The following is a 17,926-nucleotide window of genomic DNA, read 5'->3' as shown; positions in this document are numbered from 1 at the left end:
TAACTATGGTGATACACAAAAAAGCGGAAATTAAAAACGTGCATAATTTGGTTAAAAATATAAATCCAAATGTTCAAATTTCACAAACGGAATGGATTATAGGTAGAACCGAAAGTAAATTCGAAATCAAATCAGATGCTGAAATTATAAATATGACATTACAGAATGAATTAGAACATGATAATGACAATAAAGAACTCGAAGGAAAAAAAAAAAAAGTAAAACATGGAGAGGCAGTTGACAGTTTTAATGTGTGTATAGAATGGGCTAAGCTGAATGATACGCCATTCCACAAAATTTTATTGCTAATGCAGCTCCGAGAAGAAGCATTTGAAAAAAGTTTAGCTTCTAAGAAGCAAAAGAAAACCAGTGACTTTTTTACAAAGAAATCAAAAACTTTTTTTTTGGTGTTATTTTGTGAATTTTTTTTTTTGTGTTACCTACAAGAAAGTGATATTTTTTACGTAAATTAAGTTATGTACTGAACTATGCAATTTTATTAAATCAGAATCCTCAACATTACAGATACACACAAACTAATTTTTTTTTTCTAAAATAAACTTGTGTACTGTATTATTTTTTAATTTTTATATTACAGTAGATTAGCATTTTTTTCTATCAGTTAATTCACTTATTTACAGAATTAAATTGATGTACCATCAGATATAAATCTGATTATTTTTGTCTTAAACGCTAGTTATTGTTGTCTCTTGGGAGAAAATTCACTAATCCGAACTTTTCGCTACTCCGAACAATCATGGTTTTTATTAGTTCGGATTAGTGAGATACCACTGTATATATATATATAAAAGGAAATTAAATGACTTTATACCGAGAATGACAAATTTATTGTTAAGATGCAACTAGTTTCATTGAAATACAACTTCTTCAGGTATCATGGGCAAAGAATAAAATAACAGACACATGAAAAAATACATTAACAGATCTAGTATAAAACAAGTACATTTAAAAAGGAATGCGTGCTAGAGTTCCAACTGAAGTTGACTACGTGCGTCAGCTGCTATTAGTGCGCCAGTATTGGACAGCGGCAATGTGCGCATCAGAAATATTATAGCTAAGGCTGTTATTAATATGAGATGAATCAAGCGATATTTCTTTAGATTCAATTATTCTTCTTTCTAGTTCATCATAGCACACATGGATATTAGAGGTTTTTTGCCAGTCAACGATGTGTTGGCAGCCATCATCTGCGTTGATGGAGAAGAGAACGTGGCTAGAGAGAGCGCTGGCTCTGGTTCTGTTGTAAGAAATGTCTCTTTGATGTTCTTCCATGCGTAAAAGAATGGATTTAGCAGTTTGGCCGTAATATGGTTTGCCACAATCACACAAAATCTTATAGACTCTTGGATACTGAGTAGGAAGATGTTTCATTTTAGGTCTACTTAGTATGGAGCGAAGTTTAGGGAACATAGTGAAGCAAGTTCTAATGTTGAATTTCTGAAGCATTTTTGTCAGTTTCGGGGAGAGAGAGCTGATGTATGGTAATGAAATAAAACCTCTTGGTGGAGAAGAATCTTCAAGAGCAGTTGAGTGGTGGACAGAGAGAAATTTATTAATCTTTTTAAGAGAGAATCCATTGTTAACAAAAGACTTTTTAAGAAAATTGAATTCATATTCAATTTCTGTTTCATCTGCCAGGGTTGAAATATTACCAAACTTTTGTGGAGGGTAGTGATGGGAAGAAGCATGAAGGTATCTGTCTGTGTGAGTGGGTTTTCTAAAAATGAAACAGAAATTGAATATGAACTCAATTTTCTTCAAAAGTCTTTCGTTAACAATGGATTCTCTCTTAAAAAGATTAATAAATTTCTCTCTGTCTGCCACTCAACTGCTCTTCAAGATTCTTTTCCACCAAGAGGATTTATTTCGTTACCATACATCAGCTCTCTCTCCCCAAAACTGACAAAAATGCTTCAGAAATTCAACATTAGAACTTGCTTCACTACGTTCCCTAAACTTCGCTCCATACTAAGCAGACCGAAAATAAACATCTTCCTATGCAGTATCCAGGAGTCTATAAGATTTTGTGTGCATTTATTGTGGCAAACCATATTATGGCCAAACTGCTAAATCCATCCTTTTACACATGGAAGAACATCAAAGAGACATTTCTTACAACAGAACCAGAGCCAGCACTCTCTCTCTAGCCACGTTCGTTTCTCCATCAACGCAGATGATGGCCATCAACACATCGTTGACTGGCAAAAAACCTCTAATATCCATGTGTGCTATGATGAACTGGAAAGAAGAATAATTGAATCTAAAGACATATCGCTTGATTCGTCTCATATTAATAACAGCCTTAGCTATAATATTTCTGATGCGCACATTGCCACTGTCCAATACTGGCGTACTAATACCAGCTCACGCATGTAGTCAACTTTAGTTGGAACTGTAGCACACATTCTTTTTTAAATGCACTTGTTTTATACTAGATCTGTTAATGTATTTTTTCATGTGTCTGTTATTTTTTATTTTATTCTTTGCCCATGATACCTGAAGAAGTTGTATTTCAACGAAACTAGTTGTATCTTAACAATAAATTTGTCATTCTCGGTATAAAGTCATTTAATTTCCTTTTTTATATACAGTTCTACCGAGTAAATAATGAACATTAATATATATATATATATATATATATAAAATGATAAAATTTGGTGAGAGTTACTTTTCTCTTGTATTATTTTTGAGAGAATTTTTAGTTCTTCAAATAAATCTATACGTCTACATCAGATGTTGTAAAATATCTTGTCCTAATATGGCACCTACCGCAATATGGCTGAATGGGCACCTTAATTAAGCGGCGCCATGAGGCAGGCTGCCTGTGTGGCTACACCCTGTTGATGGTACTATATATATATAGTTAGTCAGCTGGATTCAGAATTGGCTGTCTGATAGGTATCAGAGAGTTGTGTATGGTGGGGGGCAATATCAAGGAGGCAGAAGGTTACAAGTGGGGTTCCACAGGTCTCAGTACTGGGACTCTATTGTTTAACCTTTATATCAGTGGATTGCAAAGGGATATTCAGTTGTTTGCAGATGATGTGAAGCTGGGAAGGGCTATTAGTAATAGTGCAGATGTGGCAGCCCTACAATAGGATGTGAATAAACACTAGACAGATGGGCAAATGAATGGGGTATTGGTTTAATGCAGCAAAATGTAAAGTCTTGAAGTTTGGGATACATTGATGGGAGGCTGCATACTCAATTGGAGGAAGTAGGGGAGACAAGAGATCTGGGGGTGATGATTGATAGAAAACTGAAATTCAGGGAGCATATTGCAAAGGTGGTGAAGTTAACCCAGAGGACTGCTGCAATAATGAGACAGATGCTGACCTGCAGAGATAAAAGAGTTATCATTCCATTGTATAAGACCCTGATCAGACCACACTTAGACTATTGTTCTCATATTTGGTCCCCAAGATTTGAAGGGGATAAATTAACTGTGGAAAGAGTACAGAGGCAAATAATAAAGATGGTTTCAGGACTGTACAATTACAATGTTAGTTATGAGGATCGACTGAGGGAATGTGGACTGCAGAGTTTGGTGGATAGAAGAAGGAGAAGTGATATGATCAAGGCTTTTAAACTGTTGAGAGGCAATTACAGGATTGACACTGGAGAGTTCTTTCATTTGGTGGAACAGCAGGAAGGAGGGATGACAAGGGGCCATCCAAGGAAGTTACAAAAGGAAGCTGTGAGCAAGAGGGTGAGGAGTGGTTTCTTTGCATGCAGGGTGGTTGAATCGTGGAATGCATTTCCTGATAGAATGGTGAGAGAGAAAGGTCAATGAATTCAAGATGTGGTATGATAGACTTTGGGTTTCCTAGGAAGGTCCTCCCACAATGAGTCTCTTGACTCCATGGAGGGCTGAATAATAATAATACACAGTAATTATACAAATTAAGCGGATATTGAATCCAACATTATTTCAAAGCTGAATATATAGAAATTACAAGAGTTTCATGCCGAATATATAGAAACTATAAAAGGTTTGGCGGATCCAAGCATAAGCAACCTTTCAGGACAGGGGCAACTTGTGGCAAAGGTGGAGTAAGTTCTCATGTGTAGTGGAGTAAGATGAGTAAGTTCTGAACTCGTGGCAATGAGTTGCCACAAGTTGCCCCTGTCCTGAATGGTTGTTTATGCTTGGATCTGCCGAAACTTTTATAGTTTCTATATATTCAGCTTTGAAATAATGTTGGATTCAATATCCACTTAATTTGTACAATTCTGCATTGCTGAAGTGAAGCCTCTTGGCTCTTTATTCCAGTAATATACAGTAATTTTCTATATTTTGAAAAAGTATTTGATAGAATATCATTAATGTGACAGATTCATAGACGATACAAAATTGATATGGTGTTACAAAATTGATGTGGTGTTACTTCAGGATTGTATGAATAGATTCTATGTGCTGATGAATGAGATATCAGTTTAATATTTTCAAGTATTAAACTGATATTGGGGATACATGGTGGATAAAGTGGTGAGGTTTAGGAAACAATTTACAACTGCAGCTTTCTCCATATTGAGAAAGATACTGACAAGTAGGATAAGAATGTAATTGATACTGATTAGAAATATCGAATGTTGAGTATAAAAATAGATTGGAGGAATCATTTGCAGTGTTTGAGCAATACTAGGAGTTATGATTGAGCCATTATTTGGTGAGAGTTGCTTATCAAGATGTAGGGGAATTGTTGTTCAGGACAGTGGGCAATGGGAGAACAAAAGATCATTCCTGGAAGCTTTATAAAGATGTTTTGAGAAATAGAATTCTTTGCATGGTGTGGGTGGGTAAGTAAATCAATCATACCTCACATGAAATTTTTTCAGTGTGAGGTAAGATTAGTATTGCTGTGTATACCATATAAAACCTTCCCACATTGAGTCTAGTGATTTCATGGAGACCTTGAAATAAAAATAATAGTGGTGTCTGATAGACAGGAATAAGAGAATAGTATATGGTGACCAGAAATTAGGGAAATATGAATGATTTACTTGATCAGGAGTGTGCTATAAATGGACCATACTTGGAATATGGTTGTTTGTTGTATTGTTAATGACATTACAGAAAGATTAGAAAGTAATTAGTTGTTTTTTGATCATGATATGCAAATACAAGTAATTGCAAATGAAGTAGATTGAAATCCATCAGGGGGATTTGAATGAAGTGATGTGTGTGTATACAAAGGACAGTGGATGCTACTTGAATGTTGTAAATGGAAGGTTATTCATTTTGTATGTTAGAAATTACAAGCTGTACATTAAAGTGATGGCAGTGGTATACAAGAACTTCATGAGCCAGACTATTAATATGGGATTGATATTGAATTGGAATTTGTGAAGTTCAGGGGGACATATTGTGAAATTATTAAAAAAAAAATAGCATGAAGGATTACAGGTGATGTTGAACAAGTAATAACAAAGTTATTGTTCTGGTTCTGTCATATCTCTATCTATGCTTAGATTTGGTTGTTGGGTTTCATGGGAGTAAAGATTCAGAAGCTGTTAATTAATATAGTGCTAATTAGATCTCTCAAATATTTGCTAGGAAGATAGTGAATATGTATTCACTATACATATTCACTATCTTCCTAGCAAATAGTGAATATGTATTAGCTTGTGGATATGGTAAAACTGTTGGATGGAAAAAAGGGTTGTAATAGAAACATAAATTGTTAAATGAATTTTATAGAATAGACACATGAGAATTATTTCAGAATGGGATAATGGCTTGTCCTGAGTCCTAATATCACATTTGTACCTATCATAGGTACAAATCTCAGCACAATGTGATTTAATTAGGTCCATATACAACAATACTACATTGCTCTCTATTGATCGGCATCTTTCTTACTATTGTAGTGATCTTCTGGATTGTCTTTGCCACATTTTTAATGTATTCCCTGAACTTGCCTCATCTACCATTATCCCAAGTTCCCTTGTCTCCTACAGTTCCTATAAAAATAAATATAAAGCATCAACTGTACTCTTATTTAGAGAACCTATCATGTTACAAATTTTTTCAATTATAGCCAAAATTTGTAAAATGTTCTGCAGGTTCACTAATAAGGATAAAAAACTGGAATTTCCAAATACAAAACCTGCCACCTCTATATGAAGCTGCTAACTCTTCAGTTAGCAGTCTCAGTTGAAAGCCCTTATAAAGATTGTTTGCATTCTGTTATAGAATGGATTTAAATACCCAGATCTTTTCAATCAAAGGACATTGTACAGCAGACCCATATTAAAAATGAAGATATCAGAAATGAACTTGACATTACTAATATTGAAGTTTATGTAAATAGAATTAAGATAGCAAAATGGTGTATAACATAAAACAGTCTGCAAAAAAGACTCAAAGAGGAGGGAGGACTAAGATGTGGATTTGATCATATTAGTTAGATGTATATTACTTGTAGAAGATTGAAAAATAAATGGGATGAAATTAGAGACTTGCAAATAAACTGTTGATAGGAAGCTAATTATGAAACATTCATTCTTCTTCTTCTTCTTATTATTATTATATGGGTATCACTAACCATTTATTCCCACAACACACATCATACCTCAAGATGTGTGTTGTGATAAATTGGTGACCAAATTTGTTTCACTGGCAGAACACTTGCATCAATTTCTGGCATCTCCTGCACATCTGGCACTCTCCAAGATAGAACCTAGTCGGCACACCTTACTAACTACATTCTTACATGACTTTAAGGGGTGATCCATTGTTCTCCTCCTAGTCATTTTTGAAAAATTTCTTTGTGTCATTCTTAAAGAATTCCTTTAGTAGCTTATAAGTTTCTATCATGTCCCCTCTCCTCTGTTACCTAAACTTGCCATCCACACACCTTCAATCTATCCTCATTTCACAGACTTGTCACCAGCTTGGTCACTTGTCTCTGAATGCTCTACATCACTGCCTGATCTCCAAGAAATCCAGGTAACCAAATTTGTTAATAGCAGTAAACATGTGGCCAAATCATAGCCTTGTAAAGAGGGGGGGGGAATCATAGCCATCCTATTGTTTACTTGCAAATGTGTTATTCACTATCCAAGTAAACCTTTGAGCTATTTCCAACTTTTGCAATATATCTTCTGAAGTTGAAATCTCTATCCACCATCACCCCCAGATCTCTAGCCTAATCAATTTCCTATACTCTGCCATCAATGCCTTACATTTTGCAACATTGAAGAATGTTGCAAAATCCTGCAGAATATCTTCATTGTCTTTATCAACTATTCCTGCTCAGTTTTGCATCATCAGCATACAACTGAGTATTTGCCTTTAATTCTACCAATATGCTAATAATATACAAATTAAAGAGTAGTGGTCCTTGTACAGAGAATTTATGAATAAATTCTTTGATATGACTTGAAATTCAGCGACATCTGTTTTTAGGTTATGTCGATACATATGATATAAAGACATTTAATTTTTATGTTTTTCTGTTTTGAAATACCAGCTAATAATCCTAAAGCAGTTAGTCTTTTTAAAATACCTAAACAAAGTATTTCTAAATATACATGTCAGTTGTCTAGTTGTTAATTCTAGTCTGTCTATTTCTAAACAGATATTTAGAAGTAGATCACCGTTTACTTTTGAGCAAACAATTCTTCTTTGAAGTTTAGATATGATATTTAATTTCTTTTTTTTTCTTGTGATATTGAATTCTAATGGTATAATCAGATTTTTAAATTTGATACATAGATTATGCCAGTGGAGGAACACTTTATGCTAAAATTAAAAGTGTTGGATGTTTCACAAAGAGTGTTGCTCAGTTTTATGTTGCTGAACTTGTTTGTGCATTAGAAGAATTGCATAATGTAAGTATTTAATGGAATTAAAAATATAAGTACTTTTAAGACTCTGATATGTTGTAGCATATTATATAATACATATGATATTTTTTACAAACATTTCATGTGATAAACATTACATGGTACACATACCAGCCACTGAATTAGAAACCTGTATGCAGATGTACATAAACATTACTTTGCAGGATATATGCAAAATACTTGGTCACATGCATCACCACATGTTCTAGGCAACTATATAAGAAAGCTGCTGGTCAATAGTATTGATTACAATGGGAAAAACAAAGGATCTTTCAGAGTTCTATAAAAGGTTTATCATCAGTGCCTGTCTGACTGGAGACACAATTTTGAAAACACAGAACTGACTGGTTTCTCAGAAGGTAAGAGATCCCGAATGTTTAATCAGTGGGAAAAAATAACCCACATTGCTTGTCTGAGTGGTTTAACTTTGGTCCTAAGACAGTCTGTCAGGAACAAGATTGGCATCATCTGAGAAGGCTTGTACAGACAAGCAGAACTTCCTGTGTGCAGCAATTGACCAAAGCATTTAATGAAGGCTGTCCCAGTCTCATATCTCACTGAACTATGCACAGGGAATTGAAGAGGATCAGTATTGGCAGTGACATGCCAATAGGTAAAATAAAAATTTCTAATTCAGTGGCTGGTATAGCTGGTATGAAATGATCTCTCTTACTTTGTGAAATGATCTTTCATCACAAGAGCTGCAGATGATAATTTATTGTCTTTTGTTTTTGGTGTTCGTGGCAGTTTTTAAAAGGATTTATTATTATTATTATTATTATTATTATTTTGACACCTCCAGGGAGTCCAAAGACTCATCTAGGGAGAGTGTGCCGACAGCATCGAACGATTGGCCCCCTTCCAACTACTAACCGCACTCAAATTTATTGAGGAATTTTAATTAAAAAATATTTATTAAGGAATTTTTTTAAAAAAATTTAGTAGCTGGATTCTTTAATGCATGATGTAGATTAAACTTTTTTATTTCCCTCTCCTGACCCAACATCAGAATTTTTAAATGAAAGATATCAGAAAATCTTCCTAAATAGGTAAATCTAGGTTCGAACCCATCAGAACACCAGAAACGTTTTTTTAGCTTGTTTATTATTATTATTATTATTAGCATCTGACCTCCATGGAGTCAGGGACTCATTGTGAGAGGTACACACTATTGCACACAATGCTGATGGAAAGAGGCCGTAACAGGCCACTAGGCCTATTTCTGGAAAGGAAGAAGTTACTTCAAAGTTATAATTGGTTTACAAACCTTTTTTGTTATTGCCATTTAAATTGCAAATAAAAGTAATTCATTCTTAGGCCACTGACATAATTAGAGTTTCTTTCCTAGCAATATTTCAGTAGGACAACCTTAGGTTTGACCTTTACACGCACACACATATATATATATACATATACACTGTGAGGTTTTGTGATGTGGTAGATACATTACTGATTTAGGCAATAAGGAGATACATTACTTCATCATCATCGAATTCCTGATATGTACCCTCAAGGGATGTTATCAGATCTTATATTTCTATCTTCTAAGGCACTTTTCATTTTTTATCAATCCACCTATATCTTAGTCTTCCTCTGGGTCTTTTTCCTGCCAACTGGCAAAGAACACTTGTTTTGCTAATCTTTCGTCTCCCATTCTGTTTAAGTGACCATACTACCTGAGATTAGCTCTGCTAACAAATTCCTGGATACTAACAATATTAAGTTCTTTCCTAATATCCTCGTTTTTAATATGATATTGCCCACTGATGCCATCTGTTCACCCCTCTAATCTTTCTTGGGACTTTCTCAGGATTTAAGTTCTTTTACCAATGAATTTCTGTGGAGACATTCTAGAGACAAATTGATGGGTCTGTGGAATACTCCATATGGGAATATATTGAAGATGTGCGAGTTGCAAATTTTAGTTGAAAGGTGGAAAAGAAGGGGCATAATAGAAACGTATATGTTACTAAAGGATTTTTTTATTTTTATGTTGCTCCCACCCACAAAATGTTATTTGTAAACCCTTATCACACATTTTGTACTGTGGGCAGGCTAGGGATATTTTTTTCTATTTTTATCAATTTTATATACGAGGGACATCCAGAAAGTAACTTCCATTTTTAAATATTTTCACTGTAGCGCTGTGATCACAATGGTGCACATGCGTGCTGAGTTTGTTGATTTGTTAGCAAGGCATTGGTGACATTCTCGCAGTGCATACACTTCTTGGTGTGTGTTTATAATGTCTAAGAAAATTGAATCACCCGTTGCATGTGAAATTAGGTCAGTTATCCGTTTCTTGAATGCGAGGAACATTAAAGCAGCTGAAATTCATCGGCAAATTATTGAGGTTTATGGAGAACACGCAATGAGTAATTCAATGGTATGAAGATGGGTAAGACTTTTTTAATGAAGGAAGGACAGGTGTGCACGATGATGAATAGAGCAGGCAACCATCTTTGGTGACTGACGATTTTGACTAACGCCCACCCACACACGGCCAGCATAACACAACAACTTCTCGCCACCTTCAGTTGGGAACAATTCCATCATCCCCCCCATATAGCCCTGACCTCACACCAAGCAACTTTCACCTGTGCAAACATCAGAAATCTTTCCTTGGTGGCTGGCGGTTTGAAGACGACGACGAGGTCAAAGAAGCAGTCAATACGTGGTTTCCATCACAGGCAGCAACCTTCTATGGTGAAGGTATACATCTCTTGGTGCCCTGTTATGATAAGTGCCTGCACAATGGCAGAAATTATGTAGAAAAGTAGTGAAAGATGTCTACTTTAATTTCCAATAAAGTTTTTTTTTGTTTCTCTGACAGCCTATCAGAATTTGCTTTCTGGATGTCCCTCGTATATTTTTGTATTTTTCGTTTATTTTTTTACATAGTCAAGAAACCCTGCTCTAGAGACTAAACATGGAACTTTTTCTAGTGACTTCAGGACTCCAATAAATGGGGCATGGTCTCACACCAGGTGATGATATTCATCTCCTGGAGAGTGGTGGATGACCAGAATGGAATACCACTGCAGTCATTCACTACTCTTCAGTGAAGACTAGGGTGCCGAAGGTCCATATACACAATATCTATCTCTTTTCTTAGCTCGTTCACTATCAGAAAGCTCACACTTCTGACTACATAGAAATATCCATAATAATAATTATAATAATAAACAGTTATATATTATTTCAGGTTATTTCGATTGATATTAAATATGATTTCATTAATTTTAATAAATGTTTAATTCCAGCTGTGCATAATTCACAGAGATCTGAAGCTCAGTAACATCCTTATTGGGAATGATGGTCATGTGGTTGTCATTGATTATGGCCTCAGTCATCTCTTCTTGCCAAATGAGGTATGATTTAATTCTGTAATTTTTGAAAACTGTTTCATGCATTTACCAGTAAAGAAAATCAGAATGAAAGTTTATTTTAACAGCAACTCACTAGTATGACAAGCTTGAAAGGAGTACTGCTTTTCTCTTTATTTTTCAGATATAATTTTTAATAACTTTTTAATCATCATCATCATGCGTATCAAGGATTTAGGCCTTTTCTGGCCTTAGAAGTCATCGTTTAAGAGAACGTCCTGGTTTTCTTTTTCCTAATGGCTTGTACTTTACGGCTTGTTTTGGTAATCTTTCTGTTTTCATTCTTTGAATGTGTTCCATCCATTTATGTTTATATTTTTTAATTTTTTCTAGTACTGGTTCTTGGTTTAATTCTTTCATAATATCTTCATTTCTTTTGTGACCAAATAGGGTATACTTTGCAGTTTTTCTCATAAACTTCATTTCTGCTGTTGTTAATCTTTGTTTGTCTTTTTGTTTTATTGTCCAGATTTCGCTTCCATACATTAAGACTAGTAGGGCTAATGAATTATATACTTTTAGCTTGGTTTGCTTTTGAACTAGGTTTGGTTTAAATATAGAGTTAATTACACCTGTTATTTTTAAATATTTTGCAATTTTTACGTTTATATCGTTTTCATTTTCATATGTGATCATACATCCTCTTGTATATGATAGCTCGTGATTTAATCTTATTTGTATTTGATTATTTTCATATATACTTGTGATAGCTCTTAGGATATTATTTGGTATTTGTCTTTCTTTTAATATGTTAAATAATATGTTTCTTTTAACTTTGTCAAATGCTTTTTCAAAGTCAATAAATGCAATATGTATTTCTAAATTGTATTCTCTTCTTTTCTGTATTATTAATTTTAGGCAAAAGGCCGGGTCTATACATGATTGTCCTTTTCTAAATCCATTCTGTACTTCTACAATAAAGTTTTTGGAATATTTCATTAGTTTGTTATTTAAGATTCTGCTATATATTTTGTAACAGGAATTTAGTATACTGATACCTCTATAGTTTTTAGGGTCATCTCTATTACCTTTCTTAAAGATAGGAATCACAATTGCTTTTTCCATTCTATTGGGTGGATATCAGTTGAGTAAATTTTATCTAAAAATAAGAGACTTTCTTTGAATCTTGTTCCTGCGTATTTATATAGTTCTGAACCTAGCTTATCTTCTCCAGATGACTTTCCGTTTCTTGTTTCTTTCAGGCTGATTTCTCATTCTTCTTCAGTTATTTCCTTTTCATTTTCGTTAATTGTTTGCCAGTTGTCTTTTTTTAAATATTTGTCTGTCCACAGTTCTGTGTAGTAATTTAGAAATTCTTCTAATTTCAATTCAGTGTTTAATTTTATGTTTTCTTTGGTATCTGCATTTAGGTGTTTCAAAATCTTATATACATTGGGTGTTATTTCATATAAATCAAGTTCTAAATTAGAAACAAATTTATTCCATGATTCTCTGTCTTTTTCTGACTTCTCTTTTAGCTATGGCTCTTATTCTTTTATATTCTATTTCATCTTCTAATATTTTACTGCTTAACCATTTGTGATAGGCTTCTTTTTTCTTTTTGATTATTTCTTTGATTGTATCATCCCAGATCTTCAGTTTTTTTCTTTTATTGAATTTTTTGGTCTTTCCTAAGCTTTCATTTGCTGCTGCATTTAGTATTGTTTTTATATTAAGCCATTCTATTTCTATTTCTATTTATTCCTTTTGTTTTATTTTATCTAGATATTGGTTAATTCTTTGTTCATATAGCCATTGTACATTTGTGTCATTCAATAGTCTAGTTTTATAAACAAATGTTTCAATTTTTCTTTCTGTTCTTGTTACTTGTAGCCATTTAGGTGGTAATCTTAATTTTATTTTAACAAGGAAGTGGTCACTGCTTATTTCATATCCTCTGTGAACTCTAACATCTAGTGAAAATTTTGATGTCTTTTCATTTAATATGAAGTAATCTAATATTGATTTCCATCCTCTTGCTGCCCAAGTATATTTATGTATGTCTTTATGTTTAGAAAAGGAATTCATTATTTTTAGGTTATTATTAACTACAGTCAATCAATTTTTTACCATTTCTGTTTAGAATGTGTTCTCCATGTATTCCTATATTATTATTAATGTTCGTGTTTCCAATTCTTGCATTTAAGTCTCCTGCTAAAATTATGTAATCATTTTTATTTATTTTATTATATATGTTTTGTAGCTGATTATAAAAATCAATATTATCCTGTTCTCTTCCTTCTTCTGGGGCATATAAACCAATTATTGTTAAATAGCCTCTATCTATTTTTATTCTAGCTTCTATTATTCTTTCATTCCATAATTTATAATGTTTTAACTGTTTTGAAAGGGAGTTATGAATCCAAATCATGACTCCTGCTTGTGCTCTTTGGTCTCTGTCGACTCCACTGTATATCACATTAAAATTTTCAGTTCTCATAGTTCCTTTTAATTTTTTTTTTTCAGTGATTACTGCTATTTTAAAATTTCTTTCATTTAATAACTGGTCTAATTCTATTTCTTTATATGCTATTCCTCTTACATTCCAGTTTGCTATGTGTATTATATTTTGTCGTTTCCATTTTTGTTTTACCTTTTCCATTCCAGGGTCGTTTCCCATAGATTCAATCCAATTATCTTTTTCTGTCAGCTTACAAGTAGGATTATGTTCTCCATGTCAGGGGACTAGCCTGACGATAGAATAGTTCAGTGGTAGGACTGCTACCTTAAGGCTTCTGAACTAGCCTTCTTCCGAATTTAAACCCATAGGAGTTTAAATTCCCCTTCAATAGGGTATACTGAAGGGGAAAGAGTAGATTATAGAAGAATTATAGTAAGGTTTATAGAGAGGGCATAGTTGTAAGGCCAGAAATGAAAAAACCCCATGGCCCTCGAGTACTCTAATAACATAAGGGTCATAAAATAAGAAGAGTTGGCTGATAAGGCCTTATAGGAAAGATTAAAGTAAGTGGATCTTCCTCAAAGTAGAAGAAGGAGAGGATAGATCCAGCTAGGGGTCCATGGGAGTGCCACTTCCCCTACAATCAAGATGATTGTCCCTTATGGCCCTGTTGGTCCACGAGTCCTTATTCGGTATATTCGGACCACCCCACCATATATTTATATATATATACACATGCATGCACACACACACACACACACACACATGGTGGGCTCCCCTATCTGCTACCCAGGGGATGCACTCTCTAGGGGTTACAGGGTCCCCTGAGAGAACTTTTTAATTAACAAATTTAATAAAAAATTTTAATAAATGCATTGGCATTTATTGAAATAAATAAACACATATGAATTCAGTTGATTACTTTATTATTATTATCACAGAAGTTCTCTCTAGAGTGATTCTAATATCTGTTCACAAAGTTTCACTGAACTGATCATAAGGGATAAGATGACTAGCCCAATACTCACAGTTAGTATGTCCATTCAATGCATGTGTTCATAGGCCAGTTTACTCATTTTTTAAGGAAAAAAAATCAGTTTCTGGAAGAACCAACTGTAGATTTAGAACTGAGGTCTCCTTTCCACAATAAGTTATTAGCGTTACTGCAAAGAGGTTCATGATAATTTTTATTAAATCTAGAATGGGCTCGTCTAAAAAGTTTAAAAACAATACCAAAATAATAATCATACAAACATATCAAGGTAATGCTATTGTCATTCTTGACACAAAAGAGTTACAAAAATCAGACAACTCCATAACACAAACACATACTTTATAGTAGATCATGATCCTACTAGAGAGCTTCAAAGCTGCACCAAAACCATCTGAAGATGACCTATAAGTTCAAAAGAGATACCAGACTAACACTTAGATATCTACATCATCTTCTCCCATGCCAGTATGGGGCTCCTAAAATTCACAAAAAAGGTTTATCCAATAGTTGAAGGCGAATGACTTAAGAGGCAGTGTAACTCAAGTGGTGAGAGAGATCTGAGATTCATACTTGAGGTTGTACAAAAGAGAAATGCAGAGGGGGAAAGATAGTGTGTGTGTGTTACCCAGGTATGATAATGAAGAGCTTAGCAGAAGAGCAGTAATAATGAATAGCATAATAGCCAGAATGTGTCAGAAGAGAGGACTGGAATAGTGGATGCTTGGAGAGCATTTGAGGACAGAAAAGAACTTTATATGTGACAGACCACTTGCATTTGAATGAGAAAGAACATAGACATCTGGAGAGATTGCTGTTTTCTGAATGAGTTGGTGTGTCAATGCAGGGAAACTAGAATTCCCAGGGTGGATGGTAGCAGGGGTTGCCTCTTATGGGAATGGGTGCTTGAGGAAAGGGTAACTCTGAGTTACCCTTCCCTCAAGGTAACTTCCTTCAAAGACTCAGGTAACACTGAGTCCAGTGGGGTCTGGAGGGGATAATAATAAGTATAAAAGCAGTGACATTTTTATGCTTTATACTAATGCCAGGGGTATCTGGAATAAAGGAGATGACTTGGTGGTGCTGATAGCATCACCCTGGCCAAAGATTATTGGGATCACTGAGACATGGTTCACAGAAGATGATATAATAACAGGAATAGAAGTAGCAGGGTACAGCATTTTTTGGCAGGATAGGAAAGGAAAACATAGTGGTGGAGTACTGCTTATGATAAGTGATGACTTATGTCCTCTAAGAGTGGAGGCTTTGGAAGGCAGTGACAGTAATGGTTTTGAAAGCATATGGTGTGAGGTGGGAAAGACAGGATATTTAGTGGGTGCTGCTACAAGCGAAGGAGTACAGAGGGTGGGGAGCAGGAGATGTTTAGGCAGTTGAGCTTGTTAAGTGCAAGAAGAATGATTGATATGGGAGATTTTAACTACAGCAGCATTAAGCTGGGAAGAGGAAAATGCATGTAGTAATAAGAGAATGGAATTCTTGAAGGACAAATTTCTTAGGCAACATATAATAGAGGGAACAAGTGTTTTGGATTTGGTCTGATAAAGATGACATCTTTATCTATAAAAACTAAGATGACATCTCCTCCCTCCCATTGGAGAGAGAGACCATGTGGTTTTAACTTGGAAGATGAACAGATATGCAGGAGTATCAAAGAAAAGGGAACATATGTGGAATTATAAGGCGGGTGATTATAATAGTCTTAGATATCAACTTGGGGCAGTTCCATAGAGGGGGGAATGAAGGGTAGGCTATCATTAGCGATATAAGATTATGGAAGAGATATAAGGAGAGGGGTTTGAAGAGGTCAGTTTCGTCGTAGCTTGATGCATGTTTCACTAGATTGTTGGGGTGTGTAGAGATTGTTGAGAAGAATTTTGCTGCTGTAGTTTGTAGGAAGGAGTAGATGTAAGGGATGTTTGTGTCTGTATGCATTTGGACGGTTCTTACAAACCATGGTGCTTGTAGGATCATGTACAAACATTTGTTTTGCACTCTGTAGCTTGAGGATGTTGGTGTTGGATGTGTGACTCCAAGCTGGCGATGCGTATGTCACTATTGGGTGGATCATCAGCAGGTAGAGGAGTACTTTGATTCTTGTATTTAACTTGCTTTTTTTGTTTATTAGAGGGTAAAGTTGTGCGATGGTTTTAGATGCTTTCGTGCATAAGGCTTTGATGTGTGGGTTGAAAGTTGTCCAGTATTACCCCAAGATATTTTGTTTCTGTTTGCTAGTGGATTTTGGTGTTGAATAGATAAAGGTCCCCCTTGGGAGTTACCAATCTTCTGGTGAAAAGTATTGGGAAGCTGGGAAGAATTATTAGTAATAGTGCAGATGTGGCAGCCCTGCAAGAGGATTTGAATAAACTAGACAGATGAGCAAATGAATGGGGGCATTGATTTAATGCAGCAAAATGTAAAGTCTTGAAGTTTGGGATACATTAATGGGAGGCTGCATACTCGATTGGAGGAGCTGTACTGGAGGAAGTAGGGGAGACAAGAGATCTGAGGGTGATGATTAATGGAAAACTGAAATTCATGGGACATATTGCAAAGGTGGTGGAAGTAACCCAGAGGATTGCTGCAATACTGAGAAGGATGCTGACCTGCAGAGATAGAAGAATTATCATTCCATTGTATAAGACCCTGATCAGACCACACTTAGACTGTTGTTCTCATATTTGGTTCCCAGGATTTGAAGGGGATAAATTAACTGTGAAAAAGGTACAGTGGCAGATAACAAAGATAATTTCAGGACTGTACAATGTTAATTATGAGGATCAGCTGAGGGAATGTGGATAGAAGAAGGTGATATGATCGAGACTTTTAAACAGGGTAAACAATGGGGAGTTCTTTCATTTGGTGGAGCAGTGGGAAGGAGTGATGACAAGGGGCCATCCCTGAAAGTTATGAAAGGAAGCTGTGAGCAGGAGGGTGAGGAGTGGTTTCTTTCCACAGAGGGTGGCGGAACAGTGGAATGCATTGCCTGATAGAGTGGTGAAAGCAAGAACGGTCAATGAGTGGTAGGATAGACTTTGTGTTTCCTCGGAAGGACCTCCCACGAGAGTCTCTTGACTCCATGGAGGCCTATATAATAATAATATCTTTTTTCCTGAATGTTTGGATAAACTGTTAAAAAAAGTTTTAACAGCTTATCCCTTACAACACAATACCATCCTTCATTTAAAACTGTGCACAGTTTGAATCCACCTATCAGCAACATATTTCTTGGTGAACAAGCATGAGTAGTGAATATTT

General features: G+C 35.0%; 1 protein-coding gene across 1 annotated transcript in view; it reads left to right on the top strand.

The window, feature by feature from the left end:
• LOC150102258 (ribosomal protein S6 kinase alpha-5-like) overlaps positions 1-17,926 on the top strand; it is a 79,266-nt gene that overhangs the window by 16,159 nt on the left and 45,181 nt on the right. Inside the window, exons 3-4 of the mRNA XM_090399541.1 lie at positions 7,742-7,857; positions 11,136-11,243. Coding sequence (XP_090255667.1) covers positions 7,742-7,857; positions 11,136-11,243 — 224 coding nt within the window. The remainder of the gene's footprint in view (positions 1-7,741; positions 7,858-11,135; positions 11,244-17,926) is intronic.

The sequence above is a fragment of the Typopeltis vanoorti genome, chromosome 10 (genome assembly GCF_054136105.1).
Source record: "Typopeltis vanoorti isolate ZY-2024b chromosome 10, IOZ_Tvanoo_1.0, whole genome shotgun sequence".
Classification (NCBI taxonomy): domain Eukaryota; kingdom Metazoa; phylum Arthropoda; class Arachnida; order Uropygi; family Thelyphonidae; genus Typopeltis; species Typopeltis vanoorti.
The sequence above is the reverse complement of the archived record's forward strand: the minus strand, read 5'-3'. Positions and strand labels throughout refer to the sequence as shown.